Here is a 25,488-nt window from a genome sequence, read left to right as displayed (position 1 = left end):
GCCATATGCGGTGGACCATTTGTCAAATCTTTCACAAAGGCCAATAATCTCGCATGACACGTGTGATTTCCCGATAAAAAGTGTCACGTGCACGAACCCCTCATGAACTCTGCCACCACCCAGAAACTTTTTCCTACGTCGAAAGGAGAGAGTAGCGTCATACTGCGAATTCAGTAGCAGTGACTGGCTGCGTACGGGATCGTGCTAATTTCGAACTTTCTGTGACAAAGGGGCGCGCGCGAAATGCACCGAAATTCGAAACTGTGTATTTGTGAAGGCATACCGTATGAATATTTGTGAACACTGTACTTTTTACTTTTTGGCTATAACGATACATTTATTAGTTGAGAAGTTTTGGTAGCTACCAATTTAAATAGTATTTAATAGTATTTTTCTTGGGAACGAATAAGCGATTACGCTCCAATTTTCTTACTTTGCCATGAATTTCTTTAATTTGTAATAGAATACGTTTGTTTTTTTTTTGTGGATAAGGATCGCGTGAACGAATATCTTTTCTTGCGTGAGAATTCTTTGGAGAAACGTTCAGACGGTCGATAAAACGACTGCGAAAATAAATGAGGGGAAAAATAATATTGAGCGAATATACGGAATATATGTCAGGACCACAAAGAACTGAAGTGAAGGAAGATATTGTATTTAAAAAAAGACAACTCATAATTAATGTGCATTAGGTTTGCGCAAATATTGTAAATGTATTAATGATAAGGGCCTGACAATAACAAAACCGTGAATATTAAATGAAACAAAAAATTTATGAAAATCGATACGATACAATTAGAAGAGGTAAGTCTCGCTATTACATTAGCATAAACTTTCTCTTTATTAAATCCTGATTAATTTTCTTAAATGCATATTTAATTGACGCAAACTAATTCTAGTCCACAATATATAATACAATATATAAATGTTTTTTATTAAATTTACGAAAAACATAAGCTACTTAACGCTTAACAGCAAAGACTGTGATAATTATACTAATAAGTATTCGTATATTTTTATTGTTCTTATCGTTACTAAACTGCACAATTTATTATCTAACTTTAATACAACTCTAATCCGTATTCTCTTGAACTGTTTCCATAGCTCTCCCTTTTACGTATTTCAACGAATATAGTTTTGAGTCTTCGCCTTAATTTGCATATCAAGAACATTTTCAATGCTAAATGTACGTAGATTCTATTCGCCATTCAAGACAACAATGCGTAAATCAGGCTTTACGGTATCGTTACACTCGAACAAACCGATTATCTCAATTGAAGCTCACTTGACTGCCAATTAATCATGGTAAACACAGTGCCGTGTTGATCCTACCATGAGCTCAAGTCTCTCTTTGTAACACATCTCGAAAACTTGACAATATCATTTATTTGCTTAAAACCAAATTTCCTGACAACATTAAAGTATACAGGGTGGGGCATATATAGTGAGCAGGTCGATTTTTTTTAAACGAAGCCAGATATAAAAAAATATTTCAGACTAAAGTTATATAGTTTCAATAGGGACGAAAGATTCTGTTGTATTTATTCCTGAGTGCAGGCGTTAAAATAATTCGAAGATCAATTTTAATTTTTTCAAAGGGGTGGATGTAATTCTTCTTCCGGAGATCAAAAGAACCTTCAATTTTGAGTCTAAAAGTACAAGTATACTAATGACCCAAAATTGACAAGTGATAAGATGTTTCAAAAATAAGGGAAAATATCCGTTTTCTACATTACCTGGGATCTACTATCTACTATCCCCTCTCCCTCATCTCCCCTTCGCGCTATTCCACAAGGAGTTCGAATCCTAGTGGAGCGCCAGCTAATGGCTCTTGTAGAATCACGCTTTAAGCCGCGTACACAGTATTTCCCAGGTAAACACGGCGGCTACCTAGAACGGATATTTTTTCATATTTTAAAAATATCTCATCACCTGTAGATTTTGGATGATTAGTGTACTTCTACTTTTAGATTCAAAATTGAATGCTCTTTTGATTTCCGGAAGAAGTATTGCATCGTCCCATTGAAAAAATAAAAGTTGACCTTCGAATTATCTTAACACCAGCACTCAGGAAGGAGTTCAATAATGAAATCATCCGTCCTCCTTGAAACCCTATAACTTCTGTCTGAAATATTTTTTTATATCTGGCTCCGTTTCCAAAAAAATTAACCTGGTCATTATAAATGCCCCACCCTGTATACTAACAATAACACATTTTTTTCTCACAAATATAATGTACGTCATTTGCATACCCGTTACATGAAGCATCATCATGTCCGTATGTATAATTAACAATTTTTTATATTTACTAATGCACTCATATTACGCAATAACTTTCCCACAAGGTAATTCATATCTGTACTCATATTCGGTGTATAGTACTACTCGCACTAGTAAAGATAATTTAAAAAGATTTCAATTTACATGGCTCACACCTATCATATTTTTTATGTGAATGCCACTGGATGACATATATTTTACAATTTTAGAAGAATCGAGTAATCCGTCGGCTAGTTACCCAAGCCGATAAGTTATTAATAAAATGCCATACGTAGCTCTTGACAGCGTCGCGCTTGTTGGCGTTGCGCTTATTAGTACACGTCCAAATTACAAATAACTTGGTGAGCACTGTGACCATTACGCCCACCGTATGTTACACTGATTTTGATAGGTCTGACGAATGACAGCAACTGCGTCATGGAAGTGCCGCACTATACGGCAAGAAATAGAATGGAAGGATTACCGTTAAAGAGGAACCATGTAAAAAGGATTGTAGTTTTGATACAAACTCAAGTGATGTTTTGAAGCTTATCTGAAACAGGTAGTTGGGCAAATTGTTCAGACGCGCCCACGTAATCGCGGCGCGGCGCTTTTGGTTCTATCGGTTTATCGTAATCATCATAACCGTCATTATCATCTTCGTTCACTCGTTTGTTATCGTTCTTATTACGTGCTCTCCCTATCTTTCGGACTATTAAACTCGAGCTTCACACAGCCTACCCACTCGTCTTGGTAAATTTTTCTACGCTATATACATTTTTTTACCGCTTATAGATACATTCCGTTATGGCAACCGATTATGAGAAAGTCCCTTATCGCTCGTTATTTATTATGTCATATTACGCTTGCGCATGAATTTATCAGGACTACTAAATATCGAAGGTGATCACCTGCCTAAGAATTTTGTCGAAATAAATCGCTATAACGATTGCCGTGCAATGGGGATTCGGTGGTTTCTAAATTTTATGTTAGTCGAAAGGTCTTCTCGTAACTGGCCTCATTCAGAATTTATCTTGCGTGGGATGGCTGACCATTGTACATGCGGTCACGAAAAACTCTTAATAGACGACAGGATACACTGCATTTATCTTCCTCTGAGTCAAGAATCCCAGAACACTTTCAAAGAGTGGAAAGTATACCTAAGGGACGCACCGAATCGACCATTTTCAAAAGCGATACTGACAGTAACCGTTGACGCTGCGATTCGACAATGAATAGTCGAACGTGGTCCCCCGAATTTGAAACCTGTTCCATCCACAATATTGATAATAAATTGTATCTGTACGTACCGAAAGTAAGGATGTAAAAAGTAAGGATTTTAATGTTAATTCACTTGCTGCATTTATTCCCTAACAGAAAGATATATCAATAAAAAAGTTCTCGTACAAGGTTCAGTCATGATATCAAATCTGAGTTCGGAGGACTCATTGACACTAAATAATCACAAAAGAAATTCAAAACGGGATAGATCTTGTTACCAAACTACAAATACCAAGATTGAAAAACAAGTAACGATTTCATAAATATTCGTTCTGTTCCAACTTCGTGGTCGCTGCTACTATTGCCTCATTAACATCCTCAAAATTAATTCCTACCTAGTACACAGAAGAAACGAAGGCAATCAATCGATCCAGCTTCGGTAGCCGTTAATGGGTGCCAAGCGCGAGCATTAATCAACCAAAAGCAAATATCGTTATTTATACACGTCGAGGCATTTTCGGTAAGAGCGAACGGGAATAGCACTCGGACAAAAGGAGAATTTTACGCGAGTGCATTCCACAACAAAGAAACGAGTGTGACTCGATAGACGCCCGAGTGCATGCAAGAAGTGCTCGGCTAAACGAGAAAAGAAAAGACTCAGAGAAAGTCCCACTGCGCGTCGATGTCATTTCCCAGGATACACAAAGAAGTATTTCAACACTTTTGTTTGCGTTGATCGGACTCTTCTAAAAGTCAATGTAATTTCCCACCCGTTAATTATTCTCATACGATTGATTTATTGAACGCTCAATCATTCAGACACTGGCGCCATCTAAGTGGTGCATATACATATACGTACACAGTATACAAGAATACCGATAACCCGACGTAACCGGCGACTAAGTAGTCATTGATAGACTTGAGTTAACCGACGCGTGTCCAGGTTTGTGAAAGCTCGCGTGATGAGATACTCGTGTGTAAATGCGTCCGGTTGAGCTGGAGAAGCCACTTAACAATTGCTTAAAATAGCCGGAATCTTGAAGTCTGAAGAAATTTTGATCATTTCGCACTCGGCGAACGACACTCCACTCCTTACTGTATACTTTTATATGCTTTTATCGAGGCGACAATAGAAATCATCTCGAATGTCTCAAATGTCTTGAACATCTCAAGTGAGATTTCGAGCTGTATTCAAGTGTGTTTGATTCTCGAGTGTAACCGACTGATATGTCTATCACGTGTCGAGCTCGCAAACAATGAAAGAAGAAACTCTCAAGATTGATATAAAGACTCAATGAACGCTACGTTAATACATATTACGTTGAAGTATTGCCTTTTGATTAATACTTTTATTTTGAAGTGATATTGATTTTTATATCGGATAGAAATTGAAGTGAATATATATATATATAGCTGCATATTTAATTTAAGATTCGAAGGAACTAATTTCATCACTGGATGATTTCGTATTTCGCGCTTCGGAAGAATTGAATCAAACTGTCAAAGATGATAAGGGGGATTGCGAGTAATGTTACGTAGTAGATAATTTTCCTAAAAGTGAAACAATTAAGCATCCTTAATACGGCGACCCAAATCGTCCAAGATCTTCGTCCTATAAGCGAAGTATCAAGGAGCCGACCAATCTAATAATTCGATTAATTACGAGTCGCAGGAATTCAATTGGCGGCACCATTCAAACTTATTATTCGGCCCCTCGCCGATGTAAATTGGACAATTTATTATACGAAATCGTCAATTTCCTGCCGACAGATGATCTGCCGAGAGTCTCTTCGCGATATGAAAAGTTTTGCCTTAACCTCTCACGACCACCCCTACGATTCCTGTTGGCCAAGAACTACAGCAAGACCCACATCCAATCTTGTATTACAAACACGCGGGAAATTCTCTCCAATTGCAAATCATGAAGTGCATCCAGAAACAGGCTTTAAGGGCTTCCACTAATGTCTCGAATTTAATAGGAAGGACATCTGCGCGTTTACGATTCCTCCACACGATCCAAACTTGGAAAGCACATGATACTCCGCTTGAGAAACTTCGCAAGAAGTTGCCAAAACCACAGAAACTTACAGAAATACATACATTATCTAGGAATAAGAAGTTACAAGTAGATTAACGTAGAAAGACTTTATCCATCAAATAACCCAAAATTTCCTCTGTCCCTGTAAATAAAGTACGAGTACAGATCCTCCCAATAACTATCAGTGTTCAGACATACAGAAGAAAAACATACGAATTTCGATCGTTCCAGAAAGTATTCTTATTATTTTTGAACCTAGGATTCTCAGCTATTGTGAGTTTTCCTCTATCGAATTTTTTTCCAGTTTTTGGATTTTTCCTACACCGCTGCTCGTCCAAGCATTATTCCGTCTTTGCCGCTTCTGCACGGAACTTGAACTTCGCTTCTTACGAGCTTGTCGGTATCCTTCATTGTTTCCTTTGGTCGTTTCAGCTCATCCCCCACTGTTATCCTTTTCTCACCCTATTTCCTCTTCCCTGTCCCCTCCATAGACACTCCGCACACTTCACCGCTCATAAAGGCTTCCTGTAATTGTTTTCCGCTTTTCCACGCCAGTGCCTTTTTACTTCGCATTAGGTAGGATTCGCTTCGAATGTTTTTCTTTCTCCTTCTTGACGATGACAATGAATGATGGACTGTAAAAAAAATTCTAGACAAATGTCCTATATACGATAGTTTTTTTTATTTCTAACGAGACACACTGTAGGTATAATAAATATTATAGCTACGCGTATCGTTATGTCGCACAGTTGTCACTGCTTCATCACTAGTATAAAAACAGTAATAAATAATAGTTAATAACACGAAGCTTCGCCTTTCAGGCGGCAACATACTACATAAAATGTGTATAGTGCAATACAGAGATAGAGATTTGATTTTTTCACAATTTATATATTACGTACTTTTTAAGTATATTTAGTTATTTAGTTTATTTAGGGCAAATGCATAAACTGAAGTTGTTCGTATCACAAGTATCAAATGGGCAGGCTGACTTTATTTGGTGATCTTATCTTGAATAACCGTACATATGTTTTCCAATATTGGAATTTCATTTATGTTCTTCAACCGCACTATATTCAATATATCATGCAAAAGGAATATGGGATCAGAGGGGTCTTCAAATGACCCTTCGTAGATGGACTGCGATATCTAACGATACCTACTCTCACGGGATAGAACAGATGACCGAACGATTTGCGTATATCTGTACTATATAGAAGATTCAATGGGTTTTTTCAATGGGATCCACTTTCTTAATTCCGAAAAAATTATATTTTTTTAAATTTCTTTTTTGGTGTCAAATTCTTCTCTATGCCTTCTACTATTATCGCGCCGCTAACATAAATTTAATTTAAATTTAGTCCATAGCTTGAAGCTATTTCATCTTCAATGATAATATATACTTTAGGAATATGTTTGCCAATACACTGAAAAATGGTAGCACACTTTGACTAAAAATATTTTGGATAACGCGTGTATTGTTGACATAATTGAAAGTGTTGTTCAGATGGATTAGAGGCTGTGTTGTTATTGTCATAGCAAGATAACATTAGCATTTGGTATGCATATGCAATTTTTTCATTTCAATATTTCATTTAGATGACGTGTTTTACTTAAGATGGAATTATTGTTATTAAATCTTAAATTCCCGACTAAATTATAGCATTTTAATTCCGAATACTTTTGTTGATAGTGTGTAAATTTTTAGTTTCTTAACTCTCGAGATTCTTTACAATAAAATACAATGAAGAACATATTTAAAAACAAAAAAAGAAATAATACAAGCATTGGAAAAGTATTATATTGATTGAACAAAATTTGAAGAGCCGTTCCAAATATATTTTTGATATTAAATATTTGCATATCAATCTAATTAATAAAAATTATACAATAAGCGAAGAAATAATGTAATAAACAATATAACGAAATTGTTATGCATGTTAAATCTTACGATATTCTTATGTTTCTATATAACAAAATTCAATATTTTTCTGAGACTTTGATAATCTCTCCACTTTCTCAGAAAAAATTATCTGTAAGATCAGACTTGATCGTATTTAATCCACCAGATATAATCAGTTTTAAAAACTGACCCGGCCTAATCATATATTATTAAGTTATTGTATGTACATACACCTATGACTAGATGATCAGATCAGGTCGTTTTTCGGATCTGGTAAGTAAGATCTGATCATAACTCTGATTATATCTAATCATTTTTCCTCGGGTTTGTACAAAACGGCAGTAAATTTAATCAAAGCGTTGTTATCGATAGGGGAGTAAGTACTTTTGATATGATTATCATTTAGAATATGTCGCATTCACTTTTAGTTCCATTGCTGTTCTTACAGAACTTAGTTTTGACAGTATACATATGTATATGTATAAAGTCCAGGTCTAACTGTAAGTAAAAAATACTTGGTGGCTTTCTTCTTGCATTCATCCAAGTCAATACGTATCTGTTACTTACATTTCTACTACTATACATTGCACACACTATACTATAACAAGCCCTATAATGTATTCATACGAATGGTAGGTCAGTAAGGAAATAGTATAGTATCAAGCCTTTGAAGCATGGTGCTAGTCAGTAGTACCACCTGGCAACTCTATAAAGAAACATAGTAATTTACGTCCGATTCAAGCGAAAATTGATACCCGGAGGTTTTAAGATTCACTGAATTCGGATCTGAAGTAAAAATCTTCAGATTCAAAATGGCGGTTCCAACATGGCGATAGAAATAGAAAAAATACCTTCATTCAAGGTAAAACTCGATACTCAGGGTTTTTTGGATTGCTGATAACAGTGATAACGAGTCCGCGATCGAAATTCAGAAATTCAAATTGTCGGATTTAATATGGCGGCCTAAATTCAAAAACGAGTTTTAATTTGTATTGAGTATCCCTGAGTACCGAGTTTCATCTACATGAAGCTCCTTTTTGTATTTTGGTCAGCCATATTGGATCCGCTATTTTCAATTTCTGGGTTTTGATTCCAGATTCGTAATTAGTGATCCCAAAAACCCCCGAGTACCATATTTCTAATATCTCGATGGTAGGGAAATATGTATAATATACTTCAAAGCATTAAAACGAAATTCTTTAGAATCTCGCTTACCGACTTTTTCAATTATTTTTATTATATTTAAAATACAATTTTTTTTCCGTTTAACAATATAATTGATATCCTAAGTATACATATAGTGCAGGATCATAGTAGATCTGCTAACTGTTAATTCTCAAAGTGTTAACTTGTACCAACGGCTTAATATGAATTACAAACTCAGAAATTGTTTCCATTCTTATGAAATATTATTCTGCAGAGACCCAACGAGTTTCACAAATTCTGTATATGTATAGTAAATGCGTTATGCACCACTGCATATCCGTTCGTAAGTAAGGCCACGCATGGCGGTAAACTTGAGAGAATCGGCTCCTGTTAACTCGGTAAAAAAAGGCAATAACTCTTAAGTGAAGTAGGCTGTTTCGGAGCAAAAGGAAGACCAGTTTGTCTGTTATTTTAACGTAGAGTCCCAAAGGACCGAGCCAATAGCATTTCTAGTGTCGCTAAAGCCCAATTAATAAAGGTCTTTCTTGTCCGGGGATAAATAATAAGTGAATTTTTCTTGACACAGTTCATTTCCGAACAGATATACTAATAGATAGACCACCAGTTTATTTAATCTATTGCTTAAACAAGCAAGAATTTTCAACTTTTTCGGTCAATTTTAATATGTATATAATAAAGGGTAAGACAAGTATAACGGTGGCGCAGTGTATATGAACCAGAGGTACTGACCTCTTGCTTCGGTGCCATTTCCATCGAGATTCTCTCGAACAGGTTCTAATTCGGTGACTGGCGTCCTTTGGCCACCGCAACGTTGAACTTTGTGTCTCACCCTGAGAGTTCTGACCTCTCGGTCTAGCCAATTCTCTGTCACGTTGTCGTGTAAGCCCTTCTCCGTCTATTCAACTCCCAATTGGATCTGGTAATTGCCGTTAAAATTACCCGTCCCGTGTCTCGAGAGAACCCGCCTCTTCGCTTTTGCTACTCCCTGTCCCGCACCCCCCCCCCTCCTTTCATCCCTATCACTCCTTCCAATCGTGATTGACTTTTTTGCGACGGAATTAGTAGCTACGTGACAGGTCGCTGCTTTTTCACTCAGCCTATGTTCCTTCGGACGCAAACTTTACAACGTCCGTAATTTGGCCCTATTGTGTCGGTTTCCAAAGTTCTAAATGGGGAGTCTGATGTTCCTAATAGCCTTGGTAGAATAACCGCATTATCTCTCACAATCATGTGTGGGTGGAAGCTGTGCGATACAAAAAAGAACCAAAAATACGTGAAAAAAAAGAAGATGCGATGATTATGGTGGTTAAACATGTGGAAATGTCAAAGTGAAAGAGTAAAGAAGAAAAGTGTTTGAATCGTGCCTTGATTAGGATTCTAAGATCGTCAGGCGACTAATTAAAGGATGCCAAGAGATTCTAGGCTAATTAAAACGACCTAATGAAGTCTTAGGAGGGGGTTAAGGGTGCCATTTGCAGAGAAGAAATTAGACGTTCGGCAGAGTGCTTAAGTGTTATTGCGGTACAATTTAGAAATACGAACTGTTGAAGCTATAGACGTAGAAGCCAAGGAAGTCGCAAAGACAGTTGCGATTGTTAAGGAAGTTTACTGTGGAAGGGAAAATATGTGATAGATAAAATGTAATGTTGAATATCGGGTTGAACAGTGAGGAAGAATAGGTGGTGGGAAACCAGAGAACTCCGTAATTCTCCTGTGGTCTTGTCAATTGCGCTTTGCCACGAGAATAAGGAGCATCATGATTATCTGTTGTTTTATCCTTCAGTATTCTTCAGGGTAATGCCGGCAGGTCCAGAGTTTCGTCGTGGATCCTGTGGGAAAAACTTTTTAAAGCCCATCGCTCTCGCGCGTTGTTCGACCGTGAGCTGTTTTTCTAAGCTCATCGGTTCGCGCACGTTTCTTAACGGAACCTGAGAATACTCTTGTTGTACCACGTATACACATATAGCTGAATAGAATTCGAAAGGCGACCTATTCCTCGATCCATACGTGCGATATGGGTGCTCATTCTTATCATTCCGGATGACCTTCTCGAACCGGAAGAAACCTTTTTATATCACGCGATACGTGCGAGTACGTTACAACAGGAATGGAAATAAAAGAAACATGAATTCTGTCTATCCTATAGTCTTATGGTCGCTTCTCCTTGTTGTCGTATACAGCACAGAAGTATCAATGATGCCCATTAATAGTCTAACGGATGTTATAAGTTTTATAAACGTTACATAAACGTCCTATAAACATTTTTGAAACTATCATTTACAATATGGGAGAGACTTGCATCATTGTAGTTGATGAAAGAAGGTTTATTTTCTAACAAGCGGTGAGCAAATATTTCAATTGTTTAGTAGCAAACTAAAATACCCATATTTCTAAATACTGACCGACATACCAGGACATCCCATACGTAATGTTGTTTTTTTACTTTAAACAACAATATTTAGATGGAAATAATATTATATTAACATTAACATTTTTAAATTATGATCCTTTAAATGTTACCTTGCATTATTTCCATCAGTACAATATGTATAAAGCAAGGAATATATGTATATATATAGTATGTTAATGTTGGCTACTGTACCAGATCAGTCAGATGAAACTGCAAGATATTTTGTTGAAATTTGTTTTTTTTTTTCATAAACAAATTTACGCACCGGCCATTTGTATTCGATTAAGCATGTCTGCATAGTTTAGGAAATCATGAAACTCTTGTTGGCCATGGCGAATGGTCCGTGCGCTTTCATTCGGTATCAAGTGGTATCGCGGCTGAAGATTAGCGGCCGGTTAATTACACAAAAGTGCTGGTGTTTACCGTGCGGCTGCTTGTTTTATAGGTGTTATCTGCGTGATAAGCCCTCGTCCTTCTTGTGCTACCAACGTACCCTTCCCTCTGGTAGAGGGTGTCCACAATACGAGGAGAACTCGAGCGAGACCAGCAAGAGGAGAGAAGTGCGGGGAAAAGATGAGAGAGGCTGCTGAGCCAACTTAAACGGAGGAGAAACGGACTTCAGGACGTGTTGCCAAGGACAATTTTCGAATAACGAAAATGAAATGGAACGTTGTACTGTACTTTTGCGCAATGCTGTCTATCCCGTTGACAGATATTTGCTGGGCATTCATGGATGCGAAAGGTACGTTTCACGAATGATCATTTAATTGTATTAAAGACAGTAAAACATTTAATTTTTACAGCGACTGTACAAGAAACGTAATAATACGTCATTAGTCCAAGTACCTATCGTCATTAATTATAATCAGTATAATCATTCTTATTTTTAATGAACGGTATATTAGATATAAGAATTAATAAGGTATAACATAACGCAATGATGTGTATTGCTCTCAAGCTGGTATTCCATTAGTGTCTAGTTTCTTTAGATTCACATGTCGATTGTTACGCAACAGGAACTCCCGCGATAAGAGCCTATACAGGTTTCGTGATGTAGCATACATACGCGTTGATTAATTATTTCAAGTGCTACAGTGTTCTCCACTAACTGGAGCAATTTTTCGTCTTGAAAAGTAGTCTTGAATATTCATAATTCTCACGTCAATATCCACACGTATTATACAGTTTGTAATGTAATCTTGTCAAATGCAATTTACGTACTTGAAAGGTCACTTCAATTTTTTATTATTGCGTAAATTGTTATCCCAATATTTTTTATAATCGCAATGTAAAGTAGATATGTATATATATAGTACACTCTGAGTTAAGTAGTAGTATGTTGACTGTTAATTTTTCTAGTAAGAGAATACAACGCTTAAGAGCGACATATTTTAAAAGCATAGCGTGGTGCAGTGAAACGTGCTTAAGTATCGCGAGGGTCCGGGGGGTCAAGGGCTTCTACAGCGCAAAACTCTCGACTACTCAAGTCGAATTCGTGCTAGAATCAATCTCAAATGTTTGTTTTTCTCTTATACTTCGCAACATACTGTAACGGTAAATTTTGTTCGGTAATAGAAAACGTGAAAACCTTGATTGCGGAAGAATTAAAATATCCCGTCACAAGTACACGAATTCTCGAGAGAGCACCAATCGAGACTATACCCGATAGAAGACCTGGGCGCCAGGTATTCTCTAGGAATACCGATTTCACGAGACAAGGTAACCGGTAACCTCTCTCACGAAAATTCGGTCGACAACACACTAGCTCAGCCTGTTCACCGTGGAACACAATGATAGAGGGGCAGGGTTCTTGGATTGGGAGCTAGCGAAATCACGAAAGTAATCAAATAGGATTTCAACAAATTATAATAAAGCCCTTTTTATTAGGACATCAATAAAACAATAAGTGCAGTAGGTTGGACCGCTCGATAGCTAGGTCCCCAATTACGTGAGATACTCGGGCACGAAAGAACAAAGTGGTGTACTACAATATGGACAATATTAATAACGATAGTGATATGCCGAAAATCGGTCGAGTATAGATTACAAAAGGTACAGTACGTGTCGTGTAAGAGTCGTACGATAGCCCTAACAACTTTATTACACTGGCGTAGCTAATAGCGCACCCTTCATGGACCGATAGCCCTAAGGTTTGAGTATTACGATAGCACTATTCCTAAAGAACGCTAAGCAATGGCATATCACCGTACATCGGAATTTGAACAGAAGAAAGCACAGATATAACAGTAATACGGCAATGGTGAATAAAACTAATATTCGCGAGAATGAAATAAATAAGAAACAGGTAAATTTACAGAGGCGTAATTCTTTCAAGGAATCGAAACAAAGTAAGACGATAGCAAATATAGACTAACGTACGTCCCGATATTAAGAAGCAGTAACGATGCGTAGGCTCAGTGGCCACACTCCAGGATCCAGAAAATCACTCTATTAATTAGAACGCAATAATACTAATTTAAATTATAAACTTTTTCGATACAATAGTAAGGGAGACGATAACCACGGAGTTTTCCCGATTACGAAAATAGTCCCGAATCAAAAGGATTCGAGAGCGGTAGTAAACGGCAAGATTGCTAGGAAAATTTCACGTTAATCGAACCTTAGAACTCAATGGTATTAACCCAATTTCTAGGACGTCTATTCACCACCACGGACAACCAGCCAGAGAGCGATCTATAGGCTCGCGTACGCTCGGTAGGTGGTGACATCCCCACCCTTATTCTAACGCGTTGGGCCCTCTGCCGAACTTATTCGCGCGCCATAATTTAAACTTGGTTAGGAGTCCCCTTACATCACGATAGGACGATATGGCAAATATAACGTTAGCAGATAATTAACATTACATTATCGATACTATATTAGACGATAGCGATTATCCCCGACGAGGTTCCTTGGCTCTGCCTCAAGATGCGGATGCTGTTACTCCATCGAGGTGCACGTTTCCCCATCTACGGGACCGGTTCTCGACGGTAACTCTTCTTCCCTGGATCGTAATATTAAGACAGCCTCCTGGCTGTCCCTTCGGTAGGGTCCACGGGATCATCCTCCTCGCTGCCTTGGCTTTACGGGTGCGAAGGCGCGTCCTCCACTAGTCGCAGTCGTCTCGGTATGGCTGGACCCGGGATTCTTTCCCGGCGATCGTCCACGTTCCCTCATGGCGTCTGTTCGGCGGTGCCTGGTGTTTGCTGGGTGTTCTGTCTGCTCTCCGCTCCGTCCGCAATGTCGCGTTATAAGAGAAGTTAAGATACGAAAAGAGTTAGTTTAACAAAATATACGAATTTATGTTAGGACCCATGGAATGTGTTGCCGTGATGGTGTTTAGAGTGCGTGGCGGTAATGCGTCACGCCTAAAAACGCGAGAGCTAACCCTAGAAATGTGACGGCAAATTTTGCAACGTCAAAATAAATATAAATTTTCAACAAAAAAAATTACGATTATTCGACACGTCTAATAGGAAGTAACTAAAACTAATACTGCATGAAGTTCTAAATCCATAGGTTATGTATCTACTGCATTCATTAGTGGATTGTGACTTGGAATTGGTAAATTAGTGTCCCCTTTCCAATCTTTGAAAGTCTAAAGTTACATATTCCAGTTCCATCTGATCTCAGGAAGTTGTGGGTTATCGTCGTTTTCCGCTTTTGGCGCAATCATTCATGTCCGATCGTAAGTCGCGAAATTTCCAAAGATCGCAGATTACGAAAGGTTCCAATTTCGTTCGATTCAGTCCAGGTACGATTGGAGATTCAAGCTGATTTATAGCTTTCATTACTATTTGGCGATAAAGCCAATTAAAACGGACTATTTTCAAGTTGGGTATATTATTTGGTTTTAAATTTTCTAAGGATTAAGTTTTATTTCTATTGTATGGACATACATTTGATTATATGTGCGTATACTGTGTGTACGGGATTCATCTAAGTTACTTTAACTACACACAAGATTACGTGATAACGAGATAGCTGTCAAAGTATCACGTGGACGTAGGACCTCTGTGAACGAAGGAGTGGTTTTTTTGTAATAATGACCTCTCGAACTCGAATTTATATCCTTATGGTTCCGCAAACGTAAGTTGAAATATCGATAATTCGATATCGTGTGATAATGTTCTATAAACGTCTGTCGAATAATTTAATAACCGAAATGCATAAAAAACATTGTCTCATTGTTACATATTTGATGAATACATTTGCATTTACGACTGAACAACACATTTCCAACATCGTAATATTTAAATCCATAATAATTTTATAGATTTCAGTAAAAATATCATTTCAAAAGTTTGATATAACTGAGAGTCAAAATAAAAATGATAAGTATACCGATATTCAAACTAAAGCTATACTAATTTGATCTTTTTAAACCAACATATTAATTAACCTTTTCTCTAAATGAATTTTTCTCTTGCTAATACATTTTAGGAGCGTATTTTTAATTTGTCAATTATAACTAATTAAAAACAATATTCTAAAGAAGTATTTCAATTTAATTGATGCTGCCCATAAATGCATGTAACATTGTACATGAAACCATAGGTACTTTTAACAAGAATTTTACTTCACGCTGTTTGATCACAGTGCATCTATGCAGATAAACTGACTATTTGCTCGAAAGTGACACATTATGTGAAAAAATTTAATTCAGTCGTTCCAACTGACTTTTTTTGAGAAACTAGACCATTCCTGGTTGTGCTACGCATTTTGATTTACCCTGTATAAGGAATCAAAATCAACTTCATGATTGCTCAGTTGGAATTATCAGAAATTTTAATACATGATTATTTAAGCTTTTTATCTGATAACCGCCTTCAGCTGCTTTTGCTTATTCCGAACTTACATATACTATATTGTTCAGTATACCTGATACTGTCATCGAATAGTGATCCATAGATGTTTGGATGCAAGGATAATTATACCGGGATTCATTAAACTAGAGTATAATGTACAAACATAATAACATTATGCATGACTAGACGACAATATAATTAAGCACGTACCACGTCAATATCAAGCGAAATGCAATTACTAGTGATATTAAATGTTACTAATATACTGAAAATGAGGTGATACATGCGATTATACGACGAATTACTAGCAGGACCAGTTATGCAAAATATGTATATGATTATAATACGTACATTCAAACATGTTGATAAGATTTCTATGGGTAAAATATACGTTGCGAGCCAACTTTATCACCACTTTTCCACTGCACCATGCATAGAGTCTGATTTCATGTTTTTTTAAAATATACTTATCCTTTTGCATAAATTCTTTCTTTATTAATTTTTGTTGTTGTGACGTGATACTTTAGAATTTCATAATTAACAAGTACTCTATAAACATTCTATGGCGCGATAAATAAATAGAGTACATGTAAGTCTTATTATTTGAATATTCTTTTTTATTATCTATTATTAACTCATATTATTTTTTTATATCACTGAAGCAGAGTGGCGCAGTGGAAGCGTGCTGGGCCCATAACCCAGAGGTCCGTGGATCGAAACCACGCTCTGCTAGACGAGAGAAAGATACTTTTTATTTGCTAAAAGTGGCCAGTGATTATATGCATTTTCTAAAAATAAAGTGAATGTGAGTGAAAATTACTAATAAAGTATAGCAGAAAAGTATCGTGCAAACAGCATGTTGAAAATAAACGCATAATAATGACGATATAATATTTGTCTTATTTTCTTGATTAAGCAATCGTTGTGTATGAAGAATATGTATGATTAATGAAATTGAACTTTTGGATAGACAATTAATAGATAAGAAGTGTTTAAAACTTCAAATTTTATTTCACGACTTTCGTATTGAATATTCAGAAATAATAAATGCCATGCTACCGGCAGCCATACTTCTTTTCGCAACGATAACCAGAAATTCCATAGGGACTTCGTTTGCCAGTAATCCAATAGAATAGAAATAAACACACCTACATTAATATGATCATGTGTAATTGTGCATGATCTTGTGCGTTGATCATTTCACACAGATGATATAGCTGTTTTTCGCAAAAATATTCCTTATTTAGAATTATTATGTCCAAATGACTATAAGATAGAGAAAATTTGTATTATTCTAATCATATAAGTATCTCATAATATCGCGACAAAATCAGTTCGTTTTTAATTTATCTATAAACCAGAAATGATGCCAGCTGAATTCGCTATTTCACAACAATTCACATCAACGTGCGATTTGAAGGAAATAATGAAATTACGGCCCTTTCAGCGCAGTGAAAAAGTAATGGTTACATAACATTTAGAATCGATTATAGATGATAAATTCCAATTACAGCATAGAAATTCGAGATTGTTAAAACCTATTCTCAAAGAATTGTGGGATTAATCCGATACCCAATAAAACATTGAGCACGCATTCATCGAAAGACGATTCGCTTGAATTTTATAGGAAACTTAATTCCATATGATCTATCCGATCGGTAAGATCATAAAATTCTAATTAAGTCCTGTTAATTGCATTCCGTGTAGTGTCAATTCGTTTATCTAATCTACTTCTCGTAACTTCCTTAGAAAGACTCACCACAAACACGGCTCTGATTTTATAATAAACTAACGGAAGGCAGTTTTTAATGTGGCGTGATCGATTTTACGAGGTCTTCTATCGTGCTATCGGCATTTAAGATCTTGCGCGGGACAACCGTGCCACATGGCGGAGCCGAAAGTTCTTCGACTCGAAACGAAAAGTCCATTAGCAGCCCGTTTCACTGAAAAACCTTCCTGACTTAACTCCTTCCAACTCCTTCCACGAAAACTTCGATCTAGCGAAACCAATCGTTGGACGGTGGCTGGCTGGTTGCTCTCGCAAAGGAGAAAAGGCACGATAAATTACAATCCGGTCTTAAATTCTTAAATTGCTGCTGGCGAATAAGATTTTGTATATCATTGCATAATGGTCAATATTGTAGTCAAACATGTTTGCAGATGTTAACACGTTTTGTAGACTTCATTTCAATATCAATAATATGTGTCTGATATGCAATGCTTGATTCATTTAGTCCGATGCACAATATTGAAAATCATTTCCATTATACTAACAAGAAGAATAATCTCCGTTTTTTTTTTTTTTCAATAAATATTTATCATACGCTATGAATTTATTATAATTTTAACTTGGCCTCCCATTCAGGATACAAACTGGTTGTACGAGTATCGACAGTTTCTACCTTCTTAATTGTTGATGTATTGGGACGTTGATAGCCAAATTGACATGCCTAATAAGTATTAATGGATATGTATTCTGTCAAGCATGATATTATGTAAAGTGAATGTATGTAGTATTGATATGATTTATTCGAAATCTCACTGGAATCTACAAATATTATATTATAATTATATATTACGTATTATATGACTTATCATTTTCATGGCATATAACAAAATTTGCAATCGTAGGGTCTACACATAATAAATATCTATAGTGAACACACGAGTTGTCTACGATACAAGCTGATTAAAAAAATCACCTACGGTTTCTTGCGGTGCCTACGACGTTGCTCGGTATGGGTTTATATAGATCAACAATTATTTCTCTCTATCTTCTGAACAACCTGCATTCATCATTTGTTTTCGCTCAAACCATCTGAAGATCCCAATGGTTGTGTTGGTACCGATGTCATTAAAATTGGTTCATTCATTTTCGTGTTTATCGCGTACACTAAAAGTAAGTTAAACGCAAAAATTGCCTTCTACAAGAAGATGTTAAAATTGAAAAGTAAAATAAGACAGCAGTCTGTAATTGTAATTATCTCGTTGGTAAATATTCACCGTTATCTTTCTGTCCCCTTTCAACCAGCAAGTGAGCAATGGATTATGTCAACGCCTTAGCCTGTAGTGTCCCATGCGGATACCATAAATACAGATGTAATTATCTGTGGGGGATATGCAGGCCATGTGGCAAATATATACTTTACATACATAAGTTTAAAAGCAGCCGACGAAATCCTCGTAAAATACTGTATCTACATTAATTGTCCTAGTAAAGCTTTTCCCGTGAAGAGTTGATAGAGTTATGAAGAATCCTTCGTACAAACGAACCACTAAAAAGTTCGTGTAAAGTGAAACTTTGTGAGAATCCCTATCTCTAGAGCAACTGAATATACATATAAAGTTACTATACGCAATGAAAAGAACTTAATGCCACATTATACTTACATTTACTCTGCTATACGTAGAGAAATTTTTTTACTCAAACATGCCGATTTTCCAGTTTAACTTTGAAATAGGTAATATTGAAACTATTACTTACTTACTTCCAAATCTATAGCTTCTAATTAAGTATAGAAAAATATTACGAGAGTCAAATATATAGCAGGAACTAATTAAGATTCCTTAAAAAATCCGTCAGAAGATACTTCAGAATGGAAGTTTAATTCAATGGAATTGATTGTATCATTGCCAGTTGTTTGTTCAGTAAATCTGGAAAATTTCCCAGATACTGTGAAATTACATTAGCAAGTAATTCGTCAATGAGCAAATATGCTTGCTTCTTGAATAGCAAGCGAATTTTTATCAGACTGTGGCTTGCACTATATCACTCGCCTCGTGCCAAAATATTTATTTTGCAATTTTCAACTGTAAGTAATTATTTAATATTTCCCATTTTAATCTGAAACTTTTATATCATCACCTAACAGGAATTTGAAATTATTCCGATTTTTAACATCATCAATTCTAATGTAAGACTATTACTTAATAATTAGATATACAACTAATAAGATTATTAGTTAGTTATTAATTAGACTATTGTTAGACCTAATAATAAGTCTCTCAATGTAAAGAATAACTGTGATTTTTTTTCAAACTCAAAGAATCCTGTTAAATATTAAAAAAATTCCTGTTATTTGTTATAATAACGTATAACAATGTGCCAAAAGACAATAGACAAAATTAGATTTAGATCATCTCTCGATCATGTGGAGAAAATTATTTTGATTGCAAAAAAGTCTTGCAATGTTACACAGCACAGACCAGCAAAACAAGCCAAACCCTGGTCATGGGTAGGAAGGGACGTATGGGGATTATTACTAGTAAACATTTAACAAAATCTCTTACGGCAATTTATCAGAATAAATGCGGGGTAGCTTTATGGGTAAGAGTCAGTCCCTTTTGGGAGACAGGGTGATATAGACCGCGAAATTGTCGGATTAGCGGGGTATGCAGGACACTAACTAGCATGAGCAAAACGTGCCAAGTGACTAATCCGGCATAATGCCGTAGATTAAAGGTGAATAAATCATGAAGACCCTTGATTTTCAAAAAGGTCAACTGAAACGTTAGTTATAGTATAATCCCTGTGTGAAATTGTTATGGAAACTTTTCTCTCTTTTCAGGATGCAATCGCACGATCAGAAATTCTGTTGGATGGATAAGGTGGACAGGACGAATGGGGAAATGTGTTGTAAGAATTCGAGCACCTCTCGGGGATCTTCAGGTGAGAGTTCTTTATGGATTAATAGATTTGTAATTAATAATTATAATTAGAATATCGTATTTCTACCACGTTTCTATAGTATGATTAATCATAGAATATCCAAGTTTTGCTTGTATAACCTTAATGTGAGAGTGAGACTAGAAATAACTAATATAAAATACATTATTTTAGTCATTGTAAGTAATATAACGAATAACAATTTATTAATTAATTTATAAATAACAATTTATACGTTTAATTTGTAGCCGTTTATCATATAACTTTTACGCTACAAATGCCTTTTCAATTTCCAATTCCTGGTTCTCAGCAACGTGTGCAACCATGTTTCAAAGAAAGAAATAAAAGAGCTACCATACTATTACTACTAAAAGTGGATTCTTATGTGGGATCTTTTATGGACCGTGTAAAATGATAAATCAGAGAGCCGTCCCTTATCTAAAATTTGTACCCGGGTATAGGCAGGGACATTAACGAAATGTTAAATATACAGTGCTGATTCATTCCGTCTTAGTAATGTATGGTTACTTATGTATATAAGTACTATATTGCCAATAATATGATGTTTAATTTCCTATTTTAGGTTATTGAGCTGAGAATCCGGAGACTACAAGTGGGTGTACTGAAAAACGCAAGGTGTGAGGGTGCCTATATTCAGTTATCTGACAGCGTAGAAGATCGAAGTAGCGATCTAGGACGATACTGTGGACATGTCACTACTAATTCAACAAGGTATAAAAACAGCTGTAGTTATATATTGTCAGTAGCTGATATCGTTTTAATTGATAGGGATAGGCCCGATAATACGAATTCCAAATGGGATACACCATATAGAATACACATATAAATGGTACAAACAACACAATATACAATAAAATAGTGCAAAAAATGTTGATACACGGAAAAAAATTATTTTAGCTTGTAAATTTTTATAGACATAAACTATGTTACATACACGATGATCTATATGAATGTTATATATGTAAACATATACAATATATATATTCCTATGATATCGGTATCTTTTTACTACATGTTATTAGACGTGTGCATCATTAATCCTTAAATAAATTTACGAATCTAATTTATATCTCCATTCCAGGCTTTTTTTAAGACGAGGACCAGAGTTGGCTATCGTAATGGATTCAGAGGTGAAGTTCGCTGCAGCGAATCCGGTTATATTTTCTGCTCAATTTTCCATTTTACCAACACGTCTTGCATTAGACAGGCATCATGGGCCGCCTCCATCGTCAGACGAGTGTCTACTCAACTGCTCTAGCAGAAATGACCGAAGAACGTGCAAACTTGTGTCTCCAGGTTACCCAGGAGTCTATCCTCGCGGTATCACCTGCAGAATGTCGCTGGAGTCCGTTACAGGAAGGTTCAAGATTGGCGGCGTTTTAGAAGATTCATTTAACTTGATGAATTACACGTCCCAGGACGGTTGCCATACCGAAAATTGTGAACAACACGTCGAAGTCAATTCGGCTCACAAATCTATTTTATCAAATAAAGAAGAACCAAGACTTATTAGAAGTTTAAAGAGCCTTGATCAAGACGAGGAAGATGAGATTATTATTGGACAGGATGTTAGGCAAGTACAACGGCCATTAAGAATTAGAAATCATAAAAAGAATGTAAAGGGTATACGACATAGAAAGAAATTGTCCGAATTAAAAATGCGTAAATCTTATGGCAGAACACAGTCCAAGCGAATGGGACACAAGAGAACAAGTGACGCTGATAATTCCAATTGGCGGGGAGGCGATTTGGAATTTGATCGTTTTAATAGTAATGGAATGTCTCAAATTCAATCCGGTGATGTTCGCCATTCGATACACTCTCAACGCCATAAGGATTCTGATAATCATCATGAAAGTACGACAATGAAGTTTCTTGATGAAAACATTTTTGATAATGAGGATACTTATGAAAAATTAAGTTTTCAAAGTGAAGGTAACTCAAGAGCTCTGAATACCTACCTCGATGACAGGAGTGAAGATAGCGTCAGGTTGAAAAATGGGATGGAAAGGGCACACAAAGGCCTCAATCATGAAAGAATGAATCCTTTGTTCGAACAGAGATTTCTACGCAGACATAACATGCATGAAAAATTGGAGATGCCTGCCTGCATCGGAGATTACCTTGCTTTGCACGAAAATGTAAATGGCAAAATTTTTGAAATTTCAAAGTTTTGTGGAGAAGGTCATTTTCCTCATATAGTATCTCGCGGTGGAAATGTTATTATTGAGTTTTTTACCGAGCGGGACGGCACGATCATGCATGATGGTTTCCAATTGACCTTGCAAGAGACGGAACCTGCGGAAGTGAATTACAAAAAGAGCTGTGAGTTTTTTTACAGAAGCTTTGATCGTCCAAGGGACAATGTGAAATCTCTTCAAAGTTGGTATCCACCAAATACTTTATGCAGCTATAGGTTCCTCGGAAAGACTTCGGAAAAGGTTTTTATTCAATTGAAAATCGTAAGGAATGAATTAAATGATGACTTAGAAATTGACCATAGAAAAAATGTAAGTCTGAAGTATTGCTCCGGAAATGAGATTGCTATTTACAGTGGTCTAAATTCTAATGACAGCTTAATGTGGTCCTACTGTGATATTTCTCATTCTGACATTAACAACATTCAAGTTCCAGTTACCTCAATTGGAAATTCCCTTCTTATTCAATATTACAGTGCAAAAGGCTCGTTCAGCGGTCAGGAGTTCACTTATACAATTTCGTATAAATTCATGAAGAAATTACAAACTGGTACTAGAAAGAAGTCGGCTCTTTTTAATGATCCTAAGGTTATTTCATTAAGGCCTGTGAACTTTTCCGCGCTTAATTTAACCGATCACGAAAATTGTAATTGTGATATTTCCAATAGAATTGGGGCATTTAAAAGTTGGTTCATGGTTCTTGTGGTTCTTGGAGTAATTTCATTTTCCGGTGCCGTTCTTACCATAGTTACTCTCTTGACGAAATGTATGAAAGTGAGATCGATAGAAAAAAAAATGTTGCAAACCGCAAAACAATAAATATATAAATTTGAGAAATTTTTTCATTATTTATTTTATGTGCTTAAAAAATTCACAAATCCTCCACAGAACGTTCGAAAGACACTTTTAGGGTGCTTTTGCTGCGTGGATCGAAAGCACTCGAATATTCTAAATTTGATTACGAAAAACCGTACAGTAATAATACCATGAAATATCTTAAGAGCTGAACTCAATTATTAATAATAGAGATGATTGATACACGGCCGACTGAGGGATATAAGTAGATATAATTATAAGTAGGGATCGCAATAACTATATAGGATGCGAATAGAACTAGGATTCTAAGCAACAATTACTGTAGTGATAAAGAATCTTTAAATAATTTTCATCCGTTATACGCAAAAACATCATGTAACATAGATATCAACATTGACAATCATGTTCCATAAACAAAGAAGTCGCACTTACACAAACATAATTAGTTAAATTGAACAATGTTAATGAAGATTTAGTAACGCGATGATTTGTCTTCCCAGGAAAACTACACGGATTTCTATTAACCAAACACGAATCTCGCAAGTACATAAGAATAAAGAATTGATTTATCCTTTCTTTATACCCAAAGGCTATTGCTGTTGTTATTGTTGATATCTCTACTTGAAATCCAAGCGAACACTTAGAATCTCTCGATATAATGATCCCCGAGACGATATTCCAAATATTTTTATTGCATCTCTATTGAAACATAATCTTGATTGTCAAACACTGATATTATAAGAATGCGATCCGTCCAACAAGATCTCCATATATGTATGTATGTAGACTATACGTACTTAAATTTATAAAAATGAAATTGGATATACTAATTGATATATTTGCTCTCACGCGTTTCTATCAAAAATTTCGCGAAGTGTCGTCAAGAATATCCATACACCGTATAAAAATCCATTTCTATTTTACATTATTTTTAACGTCTATTCAACATATCTGAACATTTTGGGCTGTATGGTACACATAGATATATTTTTAACATTCTGCTCAGTCGGTGACAAAGGCAAAAACTTATAAATATTCATACTTATTCCAGAATGATTGAAGAAACTCAATGAAAATAGAACTTGTTGCAGTAAACTGATTAAACATGTTCAATATTTTATTATAGGAGGAAATTGAATTCATGTGTACATAAGAAGTTACGTGCTACAAGATTAATTGATCATAGATGCGTAGCAATTGTTTCATTTACCACAACATTAGTTGTTTCATGTATCATGTGTTATTTATAAAACAATTTTATTATGTTTATACTTTAATCCATTTTATGCATTACATTCATACATGCATGTACTTCATATACATATACTTGCTCATATAGCAAATTCTAAATATAATAACTCTAAAATATATATGACGTGTATAGCTTAATTTAATAGATTTAATCTAATTTCATAGATATATATTTCTATGTGGGTGTAGTAGTTACTTTTATTGTCAACATAAGGAAAATACGTTTGTGTTTGAATTTTTTAGATAATATTGCAAAAGCAAAGATAATTTTAGATTTCCAGAAAAAGTAAATGTACCAGAAGAATTATTTTCATTCTGTTTATATGCTTTTCGAGAAATGCTACTCATGCGATCTTTCACTGTATGAAAATTGAAGTATATGCACGATAGTATAAGTTTCTATTTTACTCATATAATAGAAAAGTAAAATAATGTATTTAGCATCTTGGATAAGATGATCGACCATAAGCGAGTTCAAAAAAAAAATTAGGTCTCATCGAGATTTGAACTCGGATCGTTGAATTCAAAGTCCAGAGTGCTGACCATTACTTAATGGGAGCTTCATATACAAAAAAAAAATTATTTATACAAAGCACTGCAAATATTAATTTATATTATAATTAAAAAACAAAATATCGTTAACTTATTTCATTTATGGTTTTATATATTCGAATCTCCAATCAATATCTCCATTGTTATACATATCATATTACGTAGTATCAATTCTTCG

The 25,488-nt window shown here is 35.6% G+C and overlaps 1 protein-coding gene and 1 non-coding gene across 7 annotated transcripts; both read left to right on the top strand.

The window, feature by feature from the left end:
* On the top strand, nucleotides 1-23,524 carry LOC107268367. Of its 6 annotated transcripts, none has more exons than XM_025084761.1 (6): nucleotides 1-284; nucleotides 493-804; nucleotides 11,444-11,740; nucleotides 20,375-20,475; nucleotides 21,056-21,204; nucleotides 21,575-23,524. In XM_025084761.1, the coding sequence occupies exons 3-6, from the start codon at nucleotides 11,656-11,658 to the stop codon at nucleotides 23,508-23,510; spliced, it is 2,271 nt and encodes a 756-aa protein (XP_024940529.1). In that variant the 5' UTR covers nucleotides 1-284; nucleotides 493-804; nucleotides 11,444-11,655; the 3' UTR covers nucleotides 23,511-23,524. The 6 variants fall into 6 exon arrangements, with proteins under 6 accessions (XP_024940529.1, XP_024940603.1, XP_015596600.1 ...); XM_025084835.1 differs by having other exon boundaries at nucleotides 1-804; nucleotides 21,575-22,066; nucleotides 22,172-23,524; XM_015741114.2 differs by having other exon boundaries at nucleotides 1-804.
* Nucleotides 16,467-16,538, top strand: Trnam-cau. Its single transcript has one exon. It is a non-coding gene; the product is annotated as a tRNA-Met (tRNA).
* Nucleotides 23,525-25,488: the final 1,964 nt, after the last annotated feature.

Source organism: Cephus cinctus, unplaced genomic scaffold, assembly GCF_000341935.2.
Source record: "Cephus cinctus unplaced genomic scaffold, Ccin1 Ccin1_scaffold0007, whole genome shotgun sequence".
Taxonomy (NCBI): Eukaryota; Metazoa; Arthropoda; class Insecta; order Hymenoptera; family Cephidae; genus Cephus; species Cephus cinctus.
This window is presented reverse-complemented; position numbering and strand designations above follow the sequence as displayed.

Bases quoted from the DNA above. Each gene is read 5' to 3' on its own strand.
- LOC107268367 (XM_025084761.1), top strand. From the start codon at position 11,656: ATGAAATGGAACGTTGTACTGTACTTTTGCGCAATGCTGTCTATCCCG. The intron at 11,741-20,374 runs GTACGTTTCACG...CTCTCTTTTCAG, and splicing joins GGCATTCATGGATGCGAAAG to GATGCAATCGCACGATCAGA. The intron at 21,205-21,574 runs GTATAAAAACAG...TCTCCATTCCAG, and splicing joins GTCACTACTAATTCAACAAG to GCTTTTTTTAAGACGAGGAC.